At 37.5% G+C, this 25,231-nt stretch overlaps 4 protein-coding genes across 6 annotated transcripts; 2 read left to right on the top strand and 2 right to left on the bottom strand.

Moving 5' to 3' along the window:
* Positions 1 to 90: 90 nt before the first annotated feature.
* Positions 91 to 5,098, bottom strand: yif1a (Yip1 interacting factor homolog A (S. cerevisiae)). Its single transcript, XM_063875891.1, has 9 exons — positions 4,981 to 5,098; positions 4,530 to 4,581; positions 3,673 to 3,917; positions 2,778 to 2,882; positions 1,971 to 2,049; positions 1,826 to 1,883; positions 1,585 to 1,740; positions 1,303 to 1,396; positions 91 to 783 (listed from the first exon to the last, which is right to left on the bottom strand). The coding sequence occupies exons 2-9, from the start codon at positions 4,558 to 4,560 to the stop codon at positions 631 to 633; spliced, it is 921 nt and encodes a 306-aa protein (XP_063731961.1). The 5' UTR covers positions 4,561 to 4,581; positions 4,981 to 5,098; the 3' UTR covers positions 91 to 630.
* Positions 5,099 to 8,516: 3,418 nt separating this feature from the next.
* fosl1a (FOS like 1, AP-1 transcription factor subunit a) lies at positions 8,517 to 12,838 on the top strand. 2 transcript variants are annotated; one of them, XM_063876317.1, is made up of 4 exons: positions 8,517 to 8,899; positions 9,833 to 10,081; positions 11,381 to 11,488; positions 11,609 to 12,838. In XM_063876317.1, the coding sequence occupies exons 1-4, from the start codon at positions 8,801 to 8,803 to the stop codon at positions 12,164 to 12,166; spliced, it is 1,014 nt and encodes a 337-aa protein (XP_063732387.1). In that variant the 5' UTR covers positions 8,517 to 8,800; the 3' UTR covers positions 12,167 to 12,838. The 2 variants fall into 2 exon arrangements, with proteins under 2 accessions (XP_063732387.1, XP_063732386.1); XM_063876316.1 differs by having other exon boundaries at positions 8,518 to 8,899; positions 9,830 to 10,081.
* Positions 12,839 to 13,793: 955 nt separating this feature from the next.
* On the bottom strand, positions 13,794 to 16,430 carry ccdc85b (coiled-coil domain containing 85B). Its single transcript, XM_063876318.1, has one exon. The coding sequence runs from the start codon at positions 15,612 to 15,614 to the stop codon at positions 15,012 to 15,014; it is 603 nt and encodes a 200-aa protein (XP_063732388.1). The 5' UTR covers positions 15,615 to 16,430; the 3' UTR covers positions 13,794 to 15,011.
* A 2,826-nt stretch (positions 16,431 to 19,256) lies between these two features.
* fibpa (fibroblast growth factor (acidic) intracellular binding protein a) lies at positions 19,257 to 24,243 on the top strand. 2 transcript variants are annotated; one of them, XM_063877323.1, is made up of 11 exons: positions 19,257 to 19,627; positions 19,737 to 19,821; positions 20,423 to 20,621; positions 20,837 to 20,963; positions 21,729 to 21,829; positions 22,055 to 22,188; positions 22,707 to 22,815; positions 22,949 to 23,012; positions 23,105 to 23,191; positions 23,315 to 23,412; positions 23,953 to 24,243. In XM_063877323.1, the coding sequence occupies exons 2-11, from the start codon at positions 19,737 to 19,739 to the stop codon at positions 24,020 to 24,022; spliced, it is 1,074 nt and encodes a 357-aa protein (XP_063733393.1). In that variant the 5' UTR covers positions 19,257 to 19,627; the 3' UTR covers positions 24,023 to 24,243. The 2 variants fall into 2 exon arrangements, with proteins under 2 accessions (XP_063733393.1, XP_063733392.1); XM_063877322.1 differs by having other exon boundaries at positions 22,695 to 22,815.
* The last annotated feature ends 988 nt before the right edge of the window (positions 24,244 to 25,231 follow it).

The raw sequence follows: 25,231 nt of genomic DNA, 5'->3' as shown, positions 1-25,231 counted from the left end.
AAAATAGATGCAACAAATAGAGAAGCATGTTCCTTGCAGAACTAGCTTTTAACATAGAACAAAACATTTAAGAAACGGTTTAAAGCGGAATACACAAAGCTTAATATATTTATTTTTTTTCTACAAAAATCCAAACATTATCATGCTTTTTTAAATGTCTTTAAATAAAATTCAGGGCTTACAAGAGAGATAATGCAGCAAAATTACCATACCAGAAAAATGGTACTTGACTCATGTGTGTAATGTGTGTTTTATGTCTGTGGGGTGAGTTTACTGCTGGGTGAAAATATTGCAAATCATGTCCAGGGACATCATATAAAAAGAGAACTAGAACTGAATTTGACTTGAGATTAAACACATCTAACAATGAAAGCCCGTGTTCCCAAAGTTAGATGGCCAAAAATAAGTGTTTGTCAGAGTTACTGTACACTTTGTGGTTAAATCAATGAAAGCTTTTCATGAATCAACATTTCTATCTGACAAGCTCAACACACGATGTAGTTCAACACCGTCTACATTTGTTTTGATTTTAGCAACACACGAGTGTATAAAGGCAGGAGTACAAACTCTCAACAACCAAATGTTTTGGGTCCAATCCTCTTGGACTTCAGGTGATGAAATGCCTCACAGTCACCTGACCAAGTGAGAGGTTAACCAATATATGATGATGGGCTGAAACACTGCAGTCACTACAGTGATGTAAAGACGGAATTGAGGTTTGGCACTTGATCCAGTTCCCATGGAGTCCGTAGAGGGAATGATCTTCATTTTCAGAGATCGAACCTGCGGAGACAGAAACATCTTAAAGCCTGCACTTCAGGTATTATCCATTATTAACAATTGTTCATCTCTACTGTAAACAAGTATATGTCATATCTGTAAACGTTAAAAGTTGTTTACAGTTTTTATATGGATAAAGCTTTGTTATTTACATTTTAACACTGGATTTGTATTTTTGTCTTATTTTACTTTTATTTATACATTTGTTTCCCTTTCTTTTTTCATTCCTGAGCTCCCGTCACACTTTTAGGGATCAAAAAGGTTATTATATTATACAAATTCAGAACAATGAGTCATAACAGTGTATCTATCACACTTAGCATGTGCACTGTGAGCTTCAACCAGATAATTATTATAGTAGTTATATATATCAGAATTGGTTGATAACCAGATTTGGTAATCGCTTTAACATACATGTTCCGTTTGAAGTAATATGCTGAAATATTCAAATGTATTTTGTTTTCTGTTAAGGAAAACAACTTTCTTGATTTGAGATGGATAAATATAGTTGTTAATGCTTACAATGAAGAACATAAGGGCACAAGAGGACCAGGCAAGGGCCACATAATAACCATCGCTGCCAAACAGTAAGCCACACAACACCGTGAAGATCATCCTAGAAGAGAAGCATAAAACAAGTTAGTTCACATGAATTTATGAATCATTTTAAATGCCTTATTTACAGAGGTAAATCTTTAATGTAGCAGCTAAGCAGTTTGGTTTTATTTCACAACAACTTGGAGCTTTGGTTATATACCAACCCTTACACTAACTTGCTTTGTAAAATATAATCATATCATTTACCCGACATATTTGTATCCACTGTAGGCGATGAGGTCAAATGTTGAGAGGTCGCTGTGCACCGTCAGCAGGTACAAACTCAACAACATCACCAACACCTCGATGATGACCCACACGAGGGCGGTGCTGGCACACAGACCAAGCACCTCAGGACTGAATCTTCACACAAAAAGACAATCCTTTTTAAACTTTAAATACGTACATGCAAATCAATAAGCAAATTAGATATGAAAAAATAACTCACCGTTTTTGAATGCCGAGGGCCATTCCAGCAAGTAAAATATAGGTAATGAAAGCCATCGCTAAAAGACAAGAAGTATATTTGATGAACTATATGACATCACAAAATGCTCTGCTACTGATATTTTCTGTATTTAATGAAAACATACTCGGTATGTAGAGATCTGGTGCATTTACATCCTGTCGTGGAGGCAGTGGAGTGTCTCGATGGTAACGCACTTCCCAATCCTAACAACAACACAAATACAGAAGTGGCTGTCGTCAATAAAGCTTTTTAATCTGAACAGTCTATAAAATGGAAAAACTTGAGTTTGTATTAAACACACTAGATAATAACTTTATGAAATGTAACTTAAACAACATTAAAGCTCAATGATAAATTTGGGCTAACGGCAGTCCTAGATGATCAATAAAAGTAAAAATGAAGTGAACACAGACTAAGACATAGCACTTAAAATATGCTCTTCAAAGAAAATATGGCATATTAAAAATAATAGACATCTAAAATGTCACATTTTATATAAACGGTACACATGATACATAGGTATTTTCAAATTATAATTTAAATTATTATGGTAATTATTCTTGGTGTGTACATATGTGTAAGCATATATGTATGGCCTTTTGTGACCCTTGCCTTACGAGGTCTGTGTAGTTTGGTCATTATCAGGGCACAGATTGTTTGGGGCTTTGACTTGATTAACAATCTCAATAAGTTCAAGTGTGTGGGAACTAACTGAGCTTGGTGCGCTTTCCCACCCTGACACACCATCATGATAAATGATAAATGAAGCTGGAGTGGTGATTAAGTGGCGGATCAGCTTGTTTGCATGGTTTCAATGAGATAAGTGGGTGTAAATATGATACCAGGCAAAATTATCAAGCAGTTATGTATGATATTAAATGTTTTGTGTCGTCCTGAACGCTGTAGTCAAAGTCTGAATGGCTGTGATTACCTGATGTGTGTAGGGGAACATGAGGATCATAAGTTTCTTCAACACATATCTGGTGTCGACGGCAAAGAAGTATTTCAACTTGTTCACAGACATGAACCTGCTGATCTGAAAGACAAAGGAAGGGCAAACATTAACTTAACAGATGAAGAGTGAATGTCTGCTAAAGTTAATAAATACAGTTGAGTCATGGTATTCTTTAAAAAAGGAGGCTGTGACCGCCCTTAGCACTGTGCAACACCCAGTCTATGTAAAGTAACTAATCCAGTGGATCTACATCTTAAATGCAACTGCTTTCCACATGCAATACATTTACTTTGTGATGACCTACCTTTTTTCCTTAGTGAGGTAATTCATAGACGGTTACTTTTTATTAAAAGGCAACCAGACATGCGTCTGCTTTATTGGAAGACGTGTTCACTTACAATGACACGCCTTAGTCATTCTGTTTAAACCCAGTATTTCTGCACAGCTGCAAATAAAGCTAAAGGTACACTAATATAATTAGTGTTGTCATTTTTGGAGATTTACATTCCAGTAGTTCAACAGTGTAAATTAAAGTACATCCCGGTGTAGTTCTCTATATTTAGATGCTTAATTTACCAACTGTTACCTTTTCGGACAACAATTAAATAAAATGGCACAAGAACACCTACATGGAGGAAATCTATGACTCGGCCCCATGATTAGACCTATTATTTTATCACAGTAAGACTTGTATATTTGGGATTCATCTAAACCTGTATTAACTTGAGATTGAATCACCCAATATATATTTGTGTGGTAGAAGTCTGCCAATAAGCAAATCTAGGACTTGACTTTATTTATAGGTTACTGGGTTAAAAACTCCAATCCCCCCATATAGTAAGCTAGCAATTAATATCCGGGTGTTCCTCACCTCTTTGTTCACCATATCCTTCCCTGTGTTTGCTAATGTGGAACCGTACATCATTGCAGCGTTGGCCATTGGGTCAGCAAACATGTTGTGGGGCCCAGCGCCTCCTTGCATGTCATTTGGGGGTCCTGCCATATTGTACCCAGGAGTGTAGTATCCTTGACTATTCATTGCTGGTGCTGCAGAGCTGGTGTCATCAAACAGCACAGAGTCTGCTGTGGGGGGAGCTGCACGAGCTCTCGGTTTAGCTGTTGAAAGAAAAAACACAATGGAATACTTAAAGGGCATTTTAATACATATTAAACTTCGGTGATATTCATGTTTTTACCAGTTTATTATCCACAAAAAAAGTTTATCAAATATAAACTGAACTAAAACCCACTTAATTTGTTAATCATATATAAACTTTTTAAAATATATATATATATATATATAGATCTGTAGATCTATATCTATATATATAGATATATATCGGTATATATATAGATATATATCTATATATATATACACCAATAGATAATATGAGTGGTGAGAAAAGCTCCTTGAACAAATACTATTTTTAAAAGTTGTAATCTTCAGTTTTTGTTCTGATTGTCGTGTGTTGAATTTACTTCATGTACTGTTTGGAGGCTGGAATAGTATTACATTGGTGTTTATTATATATTTTCCAAACCACGTAGATCAATTAATCTGGACTATAATAAATCTCAAGCAGGAACAGATTAATTTAAGCTCAGTGTGTCTACAGTAGTTGTAGTTGGTACGAAAATAGGAAGTTGAAACCATAGGCGGATATTTGTCAAATTGTTCAAAAAAAGTTAACTGTAAGTAACACGGTGATTCACGATATTTCCACTTACTTGCTCGGTACCCCTGATGTGGCAAATCCATGTTGACGTTTGCTGACGTTAGCTTAAAATAAAAACATTCACACATTAGCTACATCTCAGCTAAACGACATGTAGTCATGTTTGCCATCTTGAAGAAGCACTATGATGTCATACCACAGCTTACATTGAACACATTTAATTAATTACATGATGTTAGTAAGATGCTATCTTTGCTTACGCTAATACCCACTAGCTAAACTAACAGTACGTGTAAACTTATTTAGCGATAGCTAACAGTTACTGCTAGCTACATAGCCAGGCAAGCTAAGTTAATAACATCATATTTTCAACCAACAATCGATGAAGCCGCACAGTTGATGACTACACATTGAACAGCAGTATTTTAATGGTACAGACTGCGTGATTGATGGATAATGTTAACGATTATGAAGTAAATAAGGAGCAGAAGAGCACAGCTTACCTGCACAGCTAACGTTGTTAGCTAGCTACGTGGCTACCACCGGACTGATCCCACCCATCCACTGCGGTTGGTTGAATTCAGTGTGCCTGCGTGGCAGACAACCATGTAAGTATTCAAGTACACAGCTGTGCAAATACACACAGCAGGTACTGCTAGGACTTCCTTGTGAAAATTATTTTGTATCTTACTGTTTTCTTTCCCATTCTCATCTGTTTGTTGGTTGCATTTTAAACTTAAGCGATAAACGAGTTTATTTCATTTTCAGTAGTGGGGGAAGTAACTTAGAAGTATTTAGAATCAGAATCCCTTTGTTGGTCCCACAGAGGGGAAATTTAAATTTGCTACAGCAGCAACAGAGCCAAAGACAGCTTTACAAAAGAAAATATGCATTTAAAAAATAATATCAAAATAAAGAAAAACACACAATTTACAAAATACACATCCTGAAGGAGATATAGCAGCCAGGTAAATTTACTGTACTAAGTACTATTTAAGGTGACCTTGAGTCAGTACACTCCACTACAATTCTGAATCGAATATTATTCCTAAATCTACTCGCTTTTGCAGGGAGTAGGCCTGGGAACCGGAAGGTTACCGGTTCGAGTTTCCAAATGACCAAGTAGCACTGAGGTATCCCAGAGCAAGGCCCTTTCCCTACACTGCTCCCCGGGCACCATCCCTAATGACTCCCCACTGCTCCTAATACTAGAATGGGTCATACGCAGAGATCTTTTGATCTTAATACTTTCATACCCTTACTTAGGTGAAACATTTTGAATTGAGCACTTTTACTTATAACAGAGTATTTAAAGCTGTGAGACTGTATAGCTCTGTTCAATCCACTACTGTACCATACAGTTCACCCCTGAGCAAGACCATCACAACAGACATGATGTAACAGGAGCATGAATAAGACATACTCATTGTGTTGCAAAAAACATCTACAACATTGTTATATACTCATCACAGGTCATTCATCAAGTCAAGATACATTTAAAAAGTAACTGTTGAGTGGTGACAAAGTACATTTACTAAAATAATAATTTTGAGTTATTTTTGATTATTTTCATTTTGAGCACCTCCATACCTATGCTTCACTATATGAAAATGTAAATTTGTAACAAGTTAATTAAACATAGAAAGACAATAGTCAAATAGTGCAGTAAATTAGCTCCATCTGGTATAGCTGCAGTTCTACTACTTTCATGTTTGCAAGTGGTTGCTATTACTTCATCAGTTGTAGAAAAGTGTTGGCTTGTACAATATGCTGTAACAGGCAGTGCTTCAGAACGAGTATTGTACTTACATAACCTTAGTACATTTTACTGTGCATCTTCATTTTTTTTATATTGCATACTATTTCAATAGCTGACAATATAAAATGTTATAAAATACTTCCCCCACCAATTCACAGTATTTGAATAATGTTAATTAAATATTATTCCAATTTTTTATACATTAATTTGTTTTATTACTAGTAAACTTTACATACTTCAATTAGGCATGTAAGAATTTGCACTGTACAGTCACAGCAAAAACAATTAACACCCACTAAACCAAATAAAGTAAAATAAATAAGTTTTTTAGGGTGAGTAAATCGGAATCTAAACTTCCTTTTCCCCTCCAGAAATTGGTTATGTCTTATTCACGCTAAGATGTTGATATACAAAAAAGTTATTCAATACAGTACTTCATTCACTAAAGTGGGCATGTCTGATGAGCACACATTGTCTAATCAAAAACGAGATAAAGGAGCAGCTGGTGAATGAATGACGCTGCAATCAGGAGAAAAAAGTTGACCAGCATGTTGGGACTTGTCACAATTAGAGACACAGCCGGTTTGGCATCATAGCATTCCAGAAGCTTTAGTCATCAGTCTATCACCTTTACCCCATATCTCTTCCGATGATACCATCAACCACATTGACAATTAAACATCCTGCATGTTTTTCCTCTTTATCATAGGTTGTAATATTGTTGAAATGCAATATTTAAAACTCAGTAGTGAAATGGACCAATGAGCAAATGGCATGCTTTAATCCAAGGCATGCTCGCGGCAGTTTCAGTTTAACTCTATTGTATCTTTTCTCATTCATAAGTTATGAGGAAACAGAAGGCCATGATCCAATGTCTTAACTTCTCTGTAGATGAGGATTAGTAAAATACACAATTATTCTCCTTTTTCCACCCCAAAAAAGAATTACCAGTGTCTCTTTAAAAAAACATTGTCAATTCTTAATCCTACAGTATAGGAGTAGAATTAGGAGTAATGTGAGACACTGGTGTATCAGCATTGAGGAGAAATTAGCCTTTGCCGGGAACTCTGTCCTTGGGGACTGCAAGGTCAGCAGCTGCTGTGACAGACTAAGCTTATTGGATCTATGGCATGCAGCTTTTGAATCTGATCTATTTTGTGCTTGTTAGTAAAAATCAGTTGTTGAAACGGTTGGTGAAATAATTGAGAAGCACTGTGGCGATGCAATGAATCATCTCCACAGGCATGCTTGTGTGTTGATCTGGTTGTGTAGTGAAAGTGACCAAAGACCTCATCCCCATTATTCTCAAGTTACCAGCCTTACCACTACTTTATGATCTATTTCATAACTGATCCTGGAGCGGCAAGCTTAAAATACATATTTAAGATTTAAATGGTAGCATTTCTTTCTTTCTGCTGTCTCATAATAAGAGTATTAACTATTACCAGACCTGACAGTTATACAATGAACACATTATGGAATTAACTCTTTGTTATGTAAAAGTGTTTGTACTGGTATACCATATAAAAGTCCACAGTTTCATGCTTACGTAAGTTATTGGTAAAGTCTGCTATTAACTAATTGATTATTTAATTCATTTATTGTAGCCTATCATAATCAAGATATTTATAATTTCTGAAATGTGTAAGAAAATTAAATCTTAGTCAGTCACTGCCTTAACAAAGATACTAGTGATACGTTTGGATTGACACTGTCGGAGAGGGAGAGCAATATAACTAATTATATGTGTATTATTGCGGTTGTAGTTTTTGGTGGTGACGACAATATTTTCAGAAGCTCATGATTGAGGGAAGAATAAAAGAAACACATTTCATTACAATGCAAAATATTAACTGCAACCTCAGTCAGTAACAATCATAAAATTAAATGAATACCTCTCTCGAGAACATAATAATATTCCTAAATGTAGAATTTGTGGCAGATCTGCATTAATATCTATAGATGTGGCAAAGGACAAAGGAGTACAACGTAAATAACCCATACAAAATGTAATCACCTTTTCGTAATGCGTAATGTAATTATTATGTAATCGACACTACTTCCATTGCTGTAGGAAAATGCAGTAGTATTTCAACCAACGCATCAGAAGTGGTTTCTGTGAGGAATCCCGCGTGGAGGAAACTCTCACCATATATGGTCAATGACGTCACGGCACGTGGCTTGATTCGTGAGAGGTTCCAGACAGCACTATTTCCCGTAACTACGGAGGGGCGTGGTGAACATACAGTGCCGCTTTAAGAGTTTACAACCTAACAATCATTCCCAGACTTTTGGTTAAAAATATATGACTAAGCTCGAGAGGACGTACTGAAAGTCGTTTTTGGAGGTTTTAAGGCGATTTGAAAAAAAGAAAGTCTGTATTTCCTTCCTTGTTCCCCCCTTGAAGACGTGCCGGTTTGGACTCTACCGATTTACCGCAATAAGGTGGGCTTGCCCAGAGTTTGAATTGACAAACGAGAATCATCCCGAAAGTACTTTTCGTGAGAGATAAAGGCTTTATATCCCCAGTCGGGTGCTAGTTTCTTTTCATTTAAACAGAAAGGATGTATCGAAACTTTGGGAATCAAGGGAGAGGCAACCCGGCGTACACAGGTAGCTCTTCTGGGTCAAACACCAGCAACACAACTACACAGCAGGATCAGGTTGGTGAACTTTCATTCAAATACACCACAGGTTATCACAGAGTCAGGGGTCAAATCAGTAATACAAAATATTACATTTCTTGTAAAAGTAACAAAAAGTTGTATTAAATGTAAATACCAAGCTACATTACATTTCATTTTTGTACAATACAATACAGGCATTATACCCAATAGGAATGTGACAATCCAGATATTATCTTGATCTTTTGCTTAAGTATTTTACTTGTGTTCTTTATTTGATTCTACATCTTATTGTACATCTACTCCACTATATCTCAGAGGGAAATGTTGTACTTTGGACATATGATAAAACAAAGATATGCAGTCCTACACTACTAATCTACCAAGTACAGTAGTGTACAACCTAAGTTGGCTCTACATTGACAATCTACAAGATTAATATATATATATATATATATATATATATATATATATATATATATATATATATATGTGACTAAATGGATTTAAAATCCTGATTAAAACACTGATGATTTGAGCAGATTTGTTCCACATAGAAAACAAAGATTGTTAGTTTAAATGAACAATTTTATTTATATATATATATATATATATATATATATATACTTTATTTAAATAAATACTCATTCAATGTGATTCAAAGGGAATAATAGCCTTAACTATTTGAACAATAAAACTTCAGATTCTGCACAAGATTTCATTTATGAATTCAGAAATGTTATACGTGAGATATTCCTACTTTAAAGTAGGTAAAGGAAGGGAATACTTCTTCCACCACTTATCATGTTGTAATTAGTCAAACTCAATATTAATAATCTTGATTATTTTCAACAATTATGGTTTACTTTAATTGTATGGCATTAAGACTTCAAACATGTTGTGTTCTGTTATTGATCCAATTTTAAATTCACTTTATTCGTGTTTTTCTTTTCAACCTATTTTACCCAGAAGTATACAATGGCTGGCAGCAGTCAATTTGTACCAAGCCTCAATGCCATCACAACCAACCAGGACCTCCAGTGGTTGGTTCAGCCCTCTCTGATGCATCCGCCGGGCCCTTCAAGATCTCCAGTTCCTCCCTACCCATCCCTCTCAGGGGCACGGCCTCTGGCTCCACCACCTTCCCATTTTCTCCGACCAGGGGTCATAAGAGCTGCTGCAGACCCTACTGCTTCCACAAGACGCAGGAACGACGAGCATGTAAGAAAGTAGAACTTAATGAATCTGAAACTTTATGAAGATTCAAACACTGCTATAGACACTGATTAGTGTGGATGTTGTGCATTTCTACTGTTGGGAAATAGTGATATTTGTCATCCTGAGAGGTACTAAAGTAAATCTCTTGGGAGTCATATTTTCCCTATTCGGAGGGCAGTTGGTAAGGGGTGTGGAGAAGCAGAATCATTTTTGTAACTAGTGTGTAATACCCTGTATGTGTCATTTCCTTTTGACTTACACATCCGATAAATACATTAGGCAATAGGGTAAGGATAAGATTATGTGGAGAGGTTATTAAATATATTATTAAAAAAAGTTAATTTGATCCTATGAGGAAAACACACTGTTTATGTTCTTTGATGGTGTTTACTTTGACTCAATGCTCATTCAGTAAAATGATCACCTGTGACACACTGTTTGCAAAGATTTGCTTTTTGGCAGCAGATCAATGTTAAGTGTCAAAAAAACAAGATACCATGGATGTTAGTTTCATCAGGCACATGTTGACACACATCATGGTTTTTTTCCTGGAGTTGTAATTCTATGGTACAGGAAGTGAACTGTCATGTGACTCACAGGGGCAAGTCATGTTCAGTGACTCACACCTGAGTCACCGCTAGATCTGAGCATGACTCATCACCAATGAAAGTGCGGGAAATATTGGATCAACTGCAATGAGGCGCTGGATGTAGTCAGAGTTAGGGTGTTACAAAAGGCACAAAAGCTCAGACATTTCTAAATCCTTTAGCTGCTATCACTGTGATGACTCAGAACACGCACATGGTGGTAGTATTTCTCCTTGGTCACGTACTATAACATGTCTGGTTTTCAAATGAGTTGTTTGTTCATCAACACAAAGCAAGAAGGTTTGACAATCCAATATTAGACATGTTTAGACATTAAATAGATTTAGAAAATATACCTACTGCGTTATGTTAACTTCTTTTATGTATTTTGAGGAAAGACACCGACTCTGCAAATGGTAAAACATTTTAACTGATCGATATCACCATTAAAATTCCCAATTTCCTAAGCTACATCAACACAATTGTTTTGTATTGCAACTTCATGCAACGCAAATAAGGCCTTATCTCATGTTTAGTTTTGGTGAATTTAGAATAAATCTACAGGTGCTAATAGACAAATGTCCCAAGAAGTGTTTAACTAGTCTAAAAGAAGTTATGGAAGCAAATTAACTTTCAGAACTGACTTGTGCATTCAAATAATGTTTTTGTCTGTGGTATCTTGTCTTAAACTTTATTGTTTTCTTTCTCATTAAAGCTATCCCATGAGGAGTTGGAGAGACGTAGAATAAGAAGGGAGCGGAATAAGCTGGCAGCAGCAAAATGTCGCAATCGCCGTCGGGAGCTAACAGACACACTGCAAAATGTGAGTGCACATTGTAAAAATGTCATGACATTAATTCTTTAAATATAAGGTATTGCTCTCAAAGACACATGAGAGAAATTACATATATGTTTGTCTTTTTCTGCTTTCCCCCTGGTGTAGGAGACTGACATACTGGAAGATGAAAAGTCAAAGTTGAAGAAGGAAATAGCAGATTTACAAAAGGAGAAGGATAAGCTTGAGCTGGTCCTGGAGGCTCACCGTCCTATTTGTAAAATAGAGGAATCAGATTCGGATTCTGACCCAAATACATCTATTTCATCTTTGCGAGGCGTCAAACTGGAGCCACATGACTTTAGCAGACCTGGACCCTCAACCAAACAGCCGAAAAAAGTGGAGAAGCCTAAACCGAAGATAACCATCCCCACCAAACGTGAAACATCGGCTGCCTCATCTGCTGCCTCTGAATCAGAGTCTCTCCACACCCCGGTTCTCGCATCCACTCCATCCCTTACCCCCTTCACAGCTGGTATGATTTTCACATACCCCTCTGCCTCATTAGACACCAGCGCCTCCACCACGTCCCATGCTTCATCCCATCAAGGAAACATCCACCACTCTCAGGTCCCACAGACCTGTGGGATAGCCCACCGCCGCAGCAGCAGTAGTGGAGACCAATCGGATCACTCCCTGCACTCCCCGACCATCCTCACGCTGTGATCAGAGCCCGCATCATCCTGACACAACACTAATGTGTGAGAGAAAGGATCTCTGGGTGTGAAATGAAAACAATGATTGTGTCAAGCATTTCAAAATTAGCTGTTATTTCAGAAAGTAAATCTTTACTTGGATAATATGCCAATTAGTGGCCCTATTTGGATGAAAATGTTACAATTTTTTTCATATTGACAAAAGACAAAAAATATTGAGTCTTTTACCTTTCACTTTAAAAGCTATTACGTAGAATGAACATGTTTGAAGTTTATTAGCAAAGCATTGCATGCAGATTTAATAATACAAGCTTTCTATAAGTAACTATAACTCAAACTATGAATATAATAATTGTGATATTACAGTAAAATGGCAAATTTAACATTGTTACATTATGTTATGTAACACTTTGTAAACGTCCTCGAGTACTTATAAACAAAGTTCCTTATTTTTGTACAAGTCCTCTAATAAATCATAAAATTGTCTATGCAAACGATTGACCACTAAGGCTGGGCCATAGGAGTTATTATAGATTTTATAATCACGTATTTATATTTCCAGAGTGTAATATATGTCTATATTTTTTTGTTTTCTCTGATCTGTTTTGTCGGGCAGTGCCTTACTTTTATCTTTTGTCAAAGTAGTGATACTGCACAGACAATAAAGAGCTAGCATGTGTAACATTTGTGATGGTGTTATTATTTATGAAACAACCAATTAAACAATGGGATTTTCCTGGGATGTTAAAAACAACAAATTCATCAAATTGAATTAAGAATGAAACAGTGAAACATTTAAAGTGTAAAGAAGATTTTTAAACTTTGTATAGCAAACCCCGAGACACAGTTTAACCTCAACAGGAACAGCAATACTTTAAGCCTTATGATTCTTATTTTTATGGTCGATTGAAAAAGATTATTCTGCAGCTAATTTGGATTTAATCAAGCCAAAATTTCAACGTAATGTTCGTCGCTTGCAGCTTTTCAAACGTGAGGATTTGCAACTGTCTTGAGTTTAGGACTTTGGGTTCGAAGAAATGTATAATTGCAATATTTCTTTCAATTTTCGTTTTACATTTTATAGATGAAAATGCTAATAAGGGAAATAATATATAATGCAAATAATCACAACTCTTTTTTACTGACACTTGATAAAAGCATTTGATGGCTGCCAATTACACTGAACATGTGAACACTGTGTTCTGTTACTCTATTTTCCAAAATGAAGTGAATCTCTTGCTAATACATACATGGCTCAGAGGGCATTGGATTGCTCTACTAAAATGGGGTTAGAGAGAAAAACAGGATTGAACGACAGTCAGAGTGAGAGCACTATAAAGCATGAAAAAATCAGCATGTGCGCTGCTGTCAAAGGACTTTCGTGCATCACTAAGTGGCTGAAAGCATTACTGCCCTGTTCAGCCCTCCAGACTGTGCAAATAGGGATCCAAAAATAAAACTGATGAACATCCATAAAGTCAGTATCTGTGACATGGCTGGAGCATCAATCACGCGCAGTCATTTAGACATGAAGGTCAAAACAAGTGCAGAAATCAATCTTTTGTTTCTGTGTCATGTTTAAATGTGTAAATGCTTGTTTCTGCAAAGTCAAACACACAAAGAAAGGTCAGAACAGCTGAAGTGTCATACCCACTGTATTTGAAGCTCTTCAATGCACTACGAGCATAGCCCACCAATAAAACAGCTAACGACAAAATAAATCTTTTCTAATCCATGTGCATTATCTATGATTTGAACTGAAATCGGTTAGTTATGCAAGTTAATACAGATAAATCAAGATAAAGAAGGGTCAAAGTTAAGAATATCCCAAATGTTACAGGGTAAATACAAAGCATGAAATACAGAAGACAAAGCTGACTGTGGCCAACTTAAACAAACTCTGTGATATGCTAATCAAACATCAAAAACAATGTAATAAAAATGTAATACAAGTGGATTTAAACAGCTTGAATAGAATACAAATCCTTAAAAGTTGTAGACCTTCCAGTTTGATACAAAGAGTTTCCAGTTGGATTTTTAAAAAAGTGACAGAACTTGTTCGCTTCAGCTCTGAGTGAGGTCCAAGGACATCTATCATGTCTGATCCAAAACTTTATGACCCGTGTGCTGGCTCTGCCCAGGCTCTCTATGCAAAGCAGCCCCACTCACATGAAACCTGAAGGGCCTTCACATCAGACTGGTTAACAGGCCTGTACAAATTGTGACAATCATCATGCACATATGGCACTCCAATCCTGTCCTGAGGAAGAGAGTGCATAAAATATTACACATTATTGGGCATCTAGCAAAAGCAAATATCAAATAGTCTCTTTTTTTGTCTTTTATCACAACTCATCTTTTTCAGTGCTATTGGAATTCAGTGACTAAATATGGCTCAAAACTGGATTGAAATGTCTCTTTAGATCTGTGATTTAAAGATCCGTTGTAACGCTGTCCAGTGCAATAGAAAAAAAGGCTTCTACCAGTGTAGGCTAGTCCAGTGCATGAGATACATTTATGTGACCCACTTTCTTGGTCCCATTTCTTTTTTTCTTTTTTTAGACAACAGACCACTGAAAAAGGAGAATTTCCCAAAAACTGAGGAGTCATTAGAAGAAAAAAAAACACTGTAAAAGGTAGGTACACTATCATCTGGAAAACATCTAGTCAATGTCTTTGTAAAGTCCTGAAATTGTTCATAGTGGTAGATTAGTGGCACACATATCTTTGCAGCATTCAGAAAGCCCTAATGCTTGTTTTGCACCAAATTGATTTGTACTGTCTGACAAAGCGTCTGTCTCCATTAATCACAACACCCCTAGTCTACAATTTCCTTATTTGACATAAACCTGGCATCAGTCATCAGGTGAGCACACCAGGTGCAGCTGGTCCGGGCTTCCCACGCTTCCTGTGCTGGAGCTCCCGTCCCCCAGGTCCCGGGCCACCATGCAAGGCAGGTTGAGCTCGCTGGAGCCTCCGGGGCTGGAGTCACTCCTGCTGACACACTCCTCCTCCAGAACCAGGCACAGCTCCTTCAGGTCCAAATTCTCCTTCACCAGCCCGTCCTGCATACGCTCCAGGTCGGCGAGCTTTTTCAAGTAACCGCCCAGATCCTCCCGCATCACTTTGGCTGCGTGATGCCCGAACAGCTGCCATTCCCTGGACAGCTTCTTCACTTTGAGCCGGTCGTCGTCCAGGAAGCAGCACAGGTCCCGCAGCTCCACGTTTTCTTCCTGCAGGCGCTGATTGATGACTTTCAGTTCCCTGATTTCAAGGAGGTGTCCCTGCAGCTGTTTATTTACCTCTTTTATCAGCCGTCCACGCTGAATAAGGGCTGATATTTTCTCCGTCTCCTCTTTACGTAGCCGGCTCACCAGCTCCTCTTTGGAGCACGCCAGCAAATCCTCGTCCGACATCTTTGACAGTTCTCTGTTTATTATCTCCCCTTCGCTACCCATTTTCTATGTAAAAAATCTACACCTAAATTGTAGGCTACCTGAGAATCTGTAGAAAGGGAGATGTAACTGGATGCTTCAATGCTCAACACAGAGCCATCACATCCTCCTCCTCTGCATATTTTCAAGATATATATATATATATATATATATATATATAGGCTATGCAATTACTACAGCACCGAAGGCCAAATCATGGCACTAACATGTGATTTCTTTACTTAGAAGGATTTTTTCAAGGCGCTGTGACTCCAGTCCTTATGTGTGCCGAACCCAGTGGCTGTTTTTCGTGGTTGATGTCTTAATGAGGTCGTGGATGAAACCCACATTAATGTCAATCTGTCATCCTCGCAAAGCAAGCTGTGTGCTCCAAAGGCCTCCAGGAATACAACTGTCCCGATGTTACCTCCTCTCGCAGTATTTTGAAGGCAGTGGCCGTCTGATGAATTCTTGTGTGGGCCTACTGTGTGTAAAAAAAGGCCCGGTTGATCCACGGACGCTTAATCCAGCAGCCTCCGATGCACACCCTGCTGCAGATGTTATGGTTTTACGTCGCTGGCATCGTCTCAGCAGGCTGTGCTCTGTTCGCCTCGGCTGAATGAACTCTGTTCCCAGGTGGTGGTGGCGTTGCAGCAGCTTTTTCTAAAAATAATTCATTCCATAGATAAAAATACAACTCGAAAACAAAATAAACCAAACTCCTATTTCATCTTTTATCCGATCACGGTAAATGCATCATCGCTGCTCATCCTCTGGGGCTGGACTGTTACCACAACAATGTCCGCCTCCGCCACTTTCATGGCTCTGATTCCGCTAAACAGCGTGTCAAGCTCACACATTACAGGAAGTCCTCCTTTAGCGCCTTTGAAATAAAAGCACCAATATTCAAAGCTGTAATGAAGTAAGTTAAAATGTTTTGAATTAAACTAGAATTTAGATGCTTTGTTTGTTGTAATTTGTGTTTGTATTGATGGTGTCTTACTTCGTATCCAAAGGAATCATGTTCCTCAATAGCATTGATTTTATTTTTGAGTGATTTTCCGGAAGCTTAGCGTTTTAGGACGACTGCTGCTTTGACAAGTCGTTTAGACAGTAATCAAACATATTTGTGGTTTCCTCTGAGGTTTGGAGTGGCAATTCGCATTGCTTCCTTTTGACATGGTAGTAAATGGCAACATGTAGAATCGATCGTCTCAGTGATTTAGATGAACTGAATCCGGCCATCTCAGCAACATTATGAAAACATCAAGATATGGAGGTGAAGATGTGCTCCATGTGCTCTCAGTGAGGAACTTGTGCGCCCCCTTTGGATTTAAAAACATACTTTTACTTTGTTTATTCTATGAAACCAAAACAAGATGGATTAGCACACACCACAAAGAAAATAAGTAGGAAAGGCATGTGCAATTCCACATCTGTATTCTGTTCATTTGAATAGACTTATAATTGAAAACTAGCCAACTGACCATTGTGACTATCCCAAAACCTTTGCACATGAAATAGGCCTATACAAATATATGCCCTACAAGCCTTTAGAGTTCACCACAAATAAAGATCTACTTTACAGTGCAGTTGTATCAAGGGTGACTCTGGTTGTAGGCTCGTTTCTTTTCAAAGAACACATGCGGAAAGTGTGACTTCAGGCTTTTTCCATGGGTTTATGCTGAGGCATTCAGCCACATCCTTCCGCCCTCTGTCCCACCTCCATTGTTTCACTGAGGCCATAACAATGTAGGGTGTTAACCGTGCAAGAGGGAGCTGGGGATGGAATCAGGGTGTCATGTGAGGTTAGAAATGAGAGTGTTGATGTGCAGCTGTAGGGATCCGATAAAAAGACATGTTGACTGAGTCGTTTTCCCTTATGTTGTGATTTTTGAAGGACACATGCAGAAACACAGACAGGGAGGGCGAGTATAGGGATTTGCAAGGATTTATTTAGATTATCGCCGGAGGAAAAGAGAGCAGATTGTGTACACGTAGCAAGCAAATCACAGAGATGGTCACACAGAGTCCTTTCTCTGAGCTGACACATTTTAAAATAAGAGCACAAATAGAAGGACAGAAAGGGTAATTTGAGTCTTCAAATCGTCCATTGTTTCTTCAGGCCATTGATGGCTTTCCGGTTTTTAAATGAATAGCATTTTTGTGTTTGGTGATGATCTTGCGTGTATACTGTAAAGTGATATACTTCCCAATCATTGAGCTTTTGTAGGGTTTATTATCCTCTCTATGCATTTACTATAACCAATCAGCATGTAGAAAATGTTATCATGCTTTCCTTCTATTGGTGTTCTGACAAATTGATGTAGCTTATTTTCAATGCACCACCCCTTTCCCAAAATCTATTTTATTTAATCGAAGCATACACAACCATGTCCAATGTTGTTTTTATTTATTTTATTGATGACCAATCGTCAATTTTCTCTACACTGCAATTTGGTCTGCGCCTATGCAATACTCATTGATCAGAAAATGCGCCTTCTCCTGAGTTCACACGGTTACATACTAATGACAAAGATGGATTACATTTATGTATTATTATAACAACGCATAGTTTAAGGGTAATTTGGGAATTGATCCACATTTTACCTACACATGTTTACATGTCTACGTTGGCTCTACTGTAACTGAAGCACTGGAACCTACAAAACCGTTGAACCACTTTTGCCATAATCGAACGGAACTTCCATTGTGTCATGGTAACGAGTAAGTGACAACAAACGGCAAACGCAGATCACTTAGAATCCCGAAGCACAGAAACCCATGATTGAAGCTAACGGCTCTGACAGGGGAGGTTTGGCAATAACCGGATGCTGCTAGAGGAAAAACAACTGTACCACTATGATCGTTTCAGAATAAAAGCATCATTTCTTTTTCAAACAGAAAGCTGACTACAGTCTATTTGGGAAACATATCATTCTACAAATAACATTACTCATCAAACAAAGGGTAGAGGTAGGTAAGTACATTTACTGTCTTAAGTGCAAGTTTGTGGGACTTTACTTGAGTGTTTACATGTTTTGTTACTTTTTTTCTTGTACCCCAGTAAACTTCTAAGGTTTATAGTGTTCGTTTACTTAACTAGATTCATATAATACGTTTGGTAACTTGTTAAATATAAAGAACACTTAAAAAAGACTTCAGTTACACCTGGAGTAACATTCACAAGCTACCCTGCTGCATTCAAAGTCATTAAAACTAGCTGCACCTTTACCAGCTGTGATACATTAATGTATCAATTATTATAATCAAAACATATCATATATATTATTCTGAAATGGTCCAATCTGCATAATGAGTACTTTTACTTGCGGTGCTTTAATTATATTTTCATGCTAATACTATTGTACTTTTACTCGAGTAACATTTGGATTGCAGGACTTGTATTTGTAACATAGTATTCCTTCCTCTTTGGTACTTCTAATTTTACTTTAGTACAATATCTGAGTACTGAACAGATTACATCACTTTTATTGGACGATTGTGTGTGTGTGTGTGTGTGTGTGTGTGTGTGTGTGTGTGTGTGTGTGTGTGTGTGTGTGTGCATAAATTTGCCCTTTAAAGTCTATGAAGGAAACAACAACCATAAGTGACAAAAATAAAACAGACCAAGTATGAATTGTGTGAGAAATGTGTAGAGCCTTTCCTGTGACGTAATAAAACCGGAAGTATATTAAGCTTGCCTGGTGTTGTTGACACTGAGCACCAATAGCAATATCATTTGGTAAATGTTTGTGTTTTAGACCACCTAAGCTGATTAACCGATTAAGTCATCGAGTTAGTTTGGTCTTAATTTAACCTTTCGTTGTCTGGTTATCAGTTTAGTAAGCGCTAACACTGGTAGCTTAGCGTCATAGCTAGCATCAGAGGCTAACCTTTAAGGGAGGAAGATAGCTCATTTAGACGCCATGGAAAGAATATTTAAGTTCATCCAATAATATTCAACGGTATACTTCGCCTTTCAGCTTTTATTGTAGCTTTATGCCTAATACTGGTCGGAACAACATTCAAACAAGGTAAAGTGTGTGTTATAATGAGCTAATATGGTTGTTGATGGCTACTTACGATAAACAGATAATGGTCATCCCCTGATCTAATTGCTTTCTCTATTTTGCCTCTACACAGATGACTATGGAGCTGGATGTCTTCGTGGGCAACACCACTATCATGGATGAAGAGGTTTACCAGCTCTGGTTGGACGGATACACAGGTATGAGTCACAACAGAGACTATGGGTCACAGTGTTCTTCAGTAGACTGTGACCTATACTGTTGAGTAGGTGTATTTAAACAGGGTCCAGGTTGGTTGGGGTTTTCTCTCACAAAGATTAGTATAAGTAATGTAAATGAAAAATTCCAACTGCCACTCAAATTATGTTATGTTGTTGAAATTGGAATATGACTCACAATATTCATGAGGATAGTCATTTTTGCATCAATATTCTCTTCTACTATTTGGATACTTTAATGTATCAAATTATGTATCTCATTTATTAATTATTAAAAATTAAGATATTTTGATCTCAATGTCTTTTAATAGGCATCGTGTGATTTTGTAGGGTTGCTGAAAAATGGGTAAAGATTAAGATAATTAAACCTATAATGAGTTCTGCTGCGCACATACTGTATTTTGTCATCAGAACCTCATCCTGTGCAATATACTTGGAGCCAATGTTGAGAATAATGATGGAAAAACAAGTCAGTGTTGCTGTATATTCACACCACACCAGTAGCTTTGTTAGCAGAGGTAATAGTACAGTTCATGACTTCAGCTTTAGTGGGATCATCATACTTGTCTGATCCGTCCAACAGTGTTCGATGCGGTGAAGGTACGAATAGACGGAGGAGTGATGGAGGAGTGTGAGGCGAGTGCAGATGTTCTGCTGAGTGACACCATGGACCAGTACAGAACTTTTCAGATGTGTGAGCGTCTGCTGCACAGTCCAACTAAACTAGGCAACCAGCTGCTGTTTCAGATCCCTCCCCATCGACAATCCATGCTCATCGAGAGGTGCAGTAATAATTTTCTCTTCAATTCTTCAATTATCTAATGTGTTCAGTGTATTTTTTGATCTTTAAAATATGCCCCTTCTGTGAGCCTGTCATTTAACTTCTCAAGGCCTTTGTGTATTTGTTATTAAACGTAACTCATTTATTCATTCTTCTTAACATAATAAATGAAAATGTATTTTTTTAAAGTTTCCTCTTATGACTTTCCTTGAATAGATACTATACCTTCGATGATGCATTTGTCCGTGAGGTCCTGGGAAAGAAACTCTCTAAAGGAACCAAGAAAGACTTGGATGATATCAGTGCCAAGACCAGTGTGACACTGAAGAGTTGCAGACGACAGGTAAGAGCATCACAACATCAAAATGACTGTTAATCTTTATCGTACGTTATTCGATCTTCAGTACTCACTTCTTCAGATTGTCAGCAGTTTAAAAGTAAAATATGTCATTTTCTGATGCTATTGTTGAAAAGAATAACTAACACGTTTAGTCGCTCTATGAAATGTATTAAAAAAAAACAGCATCGATATCCTTCCCTCCAAAAGAAACAGACCTGGATATTAAAACAGATGAACCCTGAATAAGTCAGATTTACATTAAAATAAACTGTTTCTCAGATGTTATTTGTCTGATGGGAACATTGCAAATATATCTTCTCTCTAAGGACCCAGACATCAGATTATGTCAATCCTCCATCTATTTAAAATATATACCAAAAACCAAGTTTGGTTAAAGTTGGGATAAAACCAAACCAAATGTTACAGACCTTGATTACCATCCATCCATCCATCCATCTATCCATCTTCTTCCGCTTTTCCGTCAGGGTCGCGGAGACCTTGATCACCTTGATTAAAATGACTAAGATTGAAAATTGTTGGAAACATTTGGAACACTGTCTACTGTTAAAGATGCCTTCATTAACAAAGACATTCTATTGTACTTTCTTTTATATTTGTTTGATTCTCTCCTATAAGCTGCGTTTTTCACTCTTTTTTTCAACATTTAAAATGAACAGCTCTTGTTTTCCATGATACATTTTTTACTGTGTTCTATACAAGTCGGGTTCTAACTTTATAAAATGTCCTTCAACATGTGCTTAATTTTAGTTTGACAACTTCAAACGTGTTTTCAAAGTCGTTGAAGAGCTGAAGGGACCCCTGGTGGAGAACATACGTCAGCACTTTCTTCTTTCTGACAAGCTTGCAAGGTAAAAATTAGTAAGAACGGAGCACAGATCTCCCTGCCTCAGGCTTTAAAGGATTGCTTCAAAAACATTATTTTGTAGTGATTTAAGATAAACTACTGTATGGGTTTGAATTTAGGCTAGCTAAAAAAAAACTGCACCTGAAAATGAATTGTGGTTAAACCAGTTAAAAATCTATGTTATGACTGATTGTATTTAGCTCTTTCAATGCTGATTTGTCTTTTTCAGGGACTATGCTGCCATCGTTTTCTTTGCCAACAATCGCTTTGAGACGGGGAAAAGAAAACTGCATTATCTCACGTTCCAGGACTTTGCTTTCTGTGCTGGCCAGCTTATCAGCAACTGGACCGTTGGGGCTGTTGGTGAGCCATTTGTGTTGTTTCCTTTGGCCGTTTGCTGCCATTTTTTATCTGAAATGTAAGGGACATGTATAACATTAAAATCAGTTATGCAACATTTATTAATCCTCTTAAAGTGTCTTAGTTTGAGGCTTACAGATCAGTTAATATTAGTGGTTAATGCAAGGAAAAGTTAACAACTGTAAACTGAGCCAAAATGTAAAACTGTTTTAAGAAAAGTCTAGAAATTGCATAAGAACAAGAGGTATGCTGTTTATGTTGGTAATTATGAATCTGGGACATTTAGAGCAGTGCTTTCTGCAGTGAAACACACTGACCACTAGAGGTCCTTCAGGTTTTGGAGATCCTCCTTAGGATGAAGAGGCATTTAAATGTTGTAGTTACCAATTAGTTAAATTAAACATTATAATTGGGTTGGTCATAGTCTGATAATAATTGTAAGACAATGAAGCGATAAAAGTTGTGAGACTAGGCTTCCTTTGAACTGATTTTGCAGTGTTTGACTCGAGTTTCCTCTGTAGATAACATGGTGGAAGACATGGACGTGGATCTGGATAAAGAGTTCTTACAAGATCTGAAAGAACTGAAGGTTTTAATCACTGACAAAGATCTGCTGGATCAACACAAAAGGTAAAAGCAAAAACACAGAAAAAACTGCACATTTTTGCTGATTACTGAATTTTCTTACTGGCTTTTAATTACAATTTTCTCCACACTCTCCTATTGACAATTTCTCTTTTTGCTTTCCCTCCTCTCTGGTCAGTTTGGTGTGTACAGCTCTCAGAGGGAAGACTAAAGTTTTTACTGAGATGGAGGCTAATTTCAAGGTGAGAAACATTATATACAGAATGTAATCAGTAACTCCTACTATAAAAGCAAAAGGTTTTTGAAAGTGAGTATTTCCTTTTTTTTGTTATAGAATCTTTCCAGGGGACTTGTCAACATCGCCGCTAAGTTAACCAACACAAAAGATGTCAGAGATTTTTTCCTTGATCTTGTGGAGAAGGTGTGTACTTCTACAACATGTGGTTTCTTTCTTTTTGTGTGAGATCATTCAACCCATTTTTCTGAGGCCAGTCTGCTTTTGAGATGGTGTGATGTAACGTCTCAACTGCTCCTCCCCCCCCAGTTTATTGAGCCGTGTCGTTCAGACCGATGGACAGCTGCGGACGTCAAACTCTACCTCACTCACTACAACAACTCTGCACACATACTTGACACATTCAAGTGAGTTCATGTGTTTTTATTCTGTTACTCTTATCATGTAGAGCTCCAACTCTGCCAAGGTTTTAATTCCCAAGGGGGCGACCCATGCTATAAATACAGTCAGCGTTTTGTAAAAGCTCTTGGAGAAACCTCACCAGTACCTGCATATCATACACAGTCTGGCAGTCTTTAAAGCCACTCAAGCTTAAAGTTGTATGTTAAAACCCTCTCTAATATTGACGTCTCTGTTCTACCAGTGGGTGTCACCCTATCTCGCCCCTGATTTCTTAAACTGTAGTTACCTTGTTTCTCCTGCAAACACTCTGGAATGTAGTTAAAGGTTTACACAGCCCTGCACCACTACATGCTTAACAAAGAGATATTCATAAAAAGAGAAATAGACCCCCCGCCCAACACTATTACACTGAGTGGACAAAGATGGCCTCATTTACTTTCTTCACCCAGATTTCACAATTACAGTTTGCCATGATACTTACAATAGCTGTTTTCTCCCTTTACTTACAGTTTGCTCTGTTTTTGTCTCTTTTTTTCTGCCCTCAGACATCAGGTTGTGTGGGACAGATACATGGGCGTCATCAAAAGCTGTATCTTCAAAATGTATCACGACTGAAGCGTTTTTCTTTGCGGCTCGCCACGCCACTTCTCCCTGCTCTTCCCCTGGTTTTATTTCCTTACTGTTCCCAAAGCCGTTATTTTAGCCCTTCAGTTCGTGCTGCCTCCATTTCTTTTTGTCAGCGATGATGAATCCTACTTCTTATGCCCCATTATCCCCATAGAGTGTCTGTACATTTGGTTTGTAAATAAAATTAACAAATATACATCAAAATGTCATACTGATTTATGTTATAATTGAAGGTTTTCATTAACCCGTCCCAGGGACAAGATGAGTGTTGGATGGAGATTAAAGACTAGCAGAGAACGAGAAACAATACTGTAAAAGTAAAGATGGCCGATTTTCTAAGTCTAAGCTGTGTTAATTTTCTGTATTTACAATACGACTAGTGGAGTACACGTGTCATGGATTGAGACCTCTTCCTGTGTCCGTGTGTGGTCATGGCAATAAGAGACTAACCAGGGGAGCACAGTTGGTCCAGCTAGGGGGTCGTCAGCATGACTTTGTCAACATCCCCCTGTAATGACAGCTGCCATCACTGCCACCACCCAGAAAGACTGGACAGATAAACAATCAGATGTCGATATTGGTTTTTATCCAAAGATTTACTTTTAAAACAGGAGAAACATAAAAAATGGCTGCTATAATGTTAAAAAATGGCTGCTATAATGTTAAAAAAATAGCATGACTCTGCCCTTTTAAATATACAAAGATTAAAGATATTCAGTTGTGAGCTTCGGTCATGTAATCCGTATCATATTTATCTCAATGTTTCCTAGAACTGCAATTAGTGTAATATGACTGCTGCTCATTTAAATTTCAATAGGCTTTAAAAAAGCTGGTGGGGAAATTCAAGCGTGACTTTAAAGTCTGACTTTAAGTTGAGTCAGACTGAAACTCATAAAAACTAAAGTGGATTAAGCCGCAGTTTAACCAGCTTGCACCGTAACACTGTTTATTTTGCCAAAGAAAATACTGCTTGAAACGATTCCAAATGCACTAATGTCGTGTACAAACAGAGCAGCAGAGTTGGTCAAAAATAAACATCATATTCTATTTTCTGCATGTTATCCCAGAAAGCAGCTCTAGTTTATTCTGAGAAATAAACTGACAAATTTTCCGAATAAGTCTCCCTTCTCTTTCTCTTCCACTCTCTAATTTTTTGTCCACATTCCATTAACTTCTCTCTCCCTGGCTATAAATATC

This window comes from Eleginops maclovinus, chromosome 23 (assembly GCF_036324505.1).
Source record: "Eleginops maclovinus isolate JMC-PN-2008 ecotype Puerto Natales chromosome 23, JC_Emac_rtc_rv5, whole genome shotgun sequence".
Classification (NCBI taxonomy): Eukaryota; Metazoa; Chordata; class Actinopteri; order Perciformes; family Eleginopidae; genus Eleginops; species Eleginops maclovinus.
This window is presented reverse-complemented; position numbering and strand designations above follow the sequence as displayed.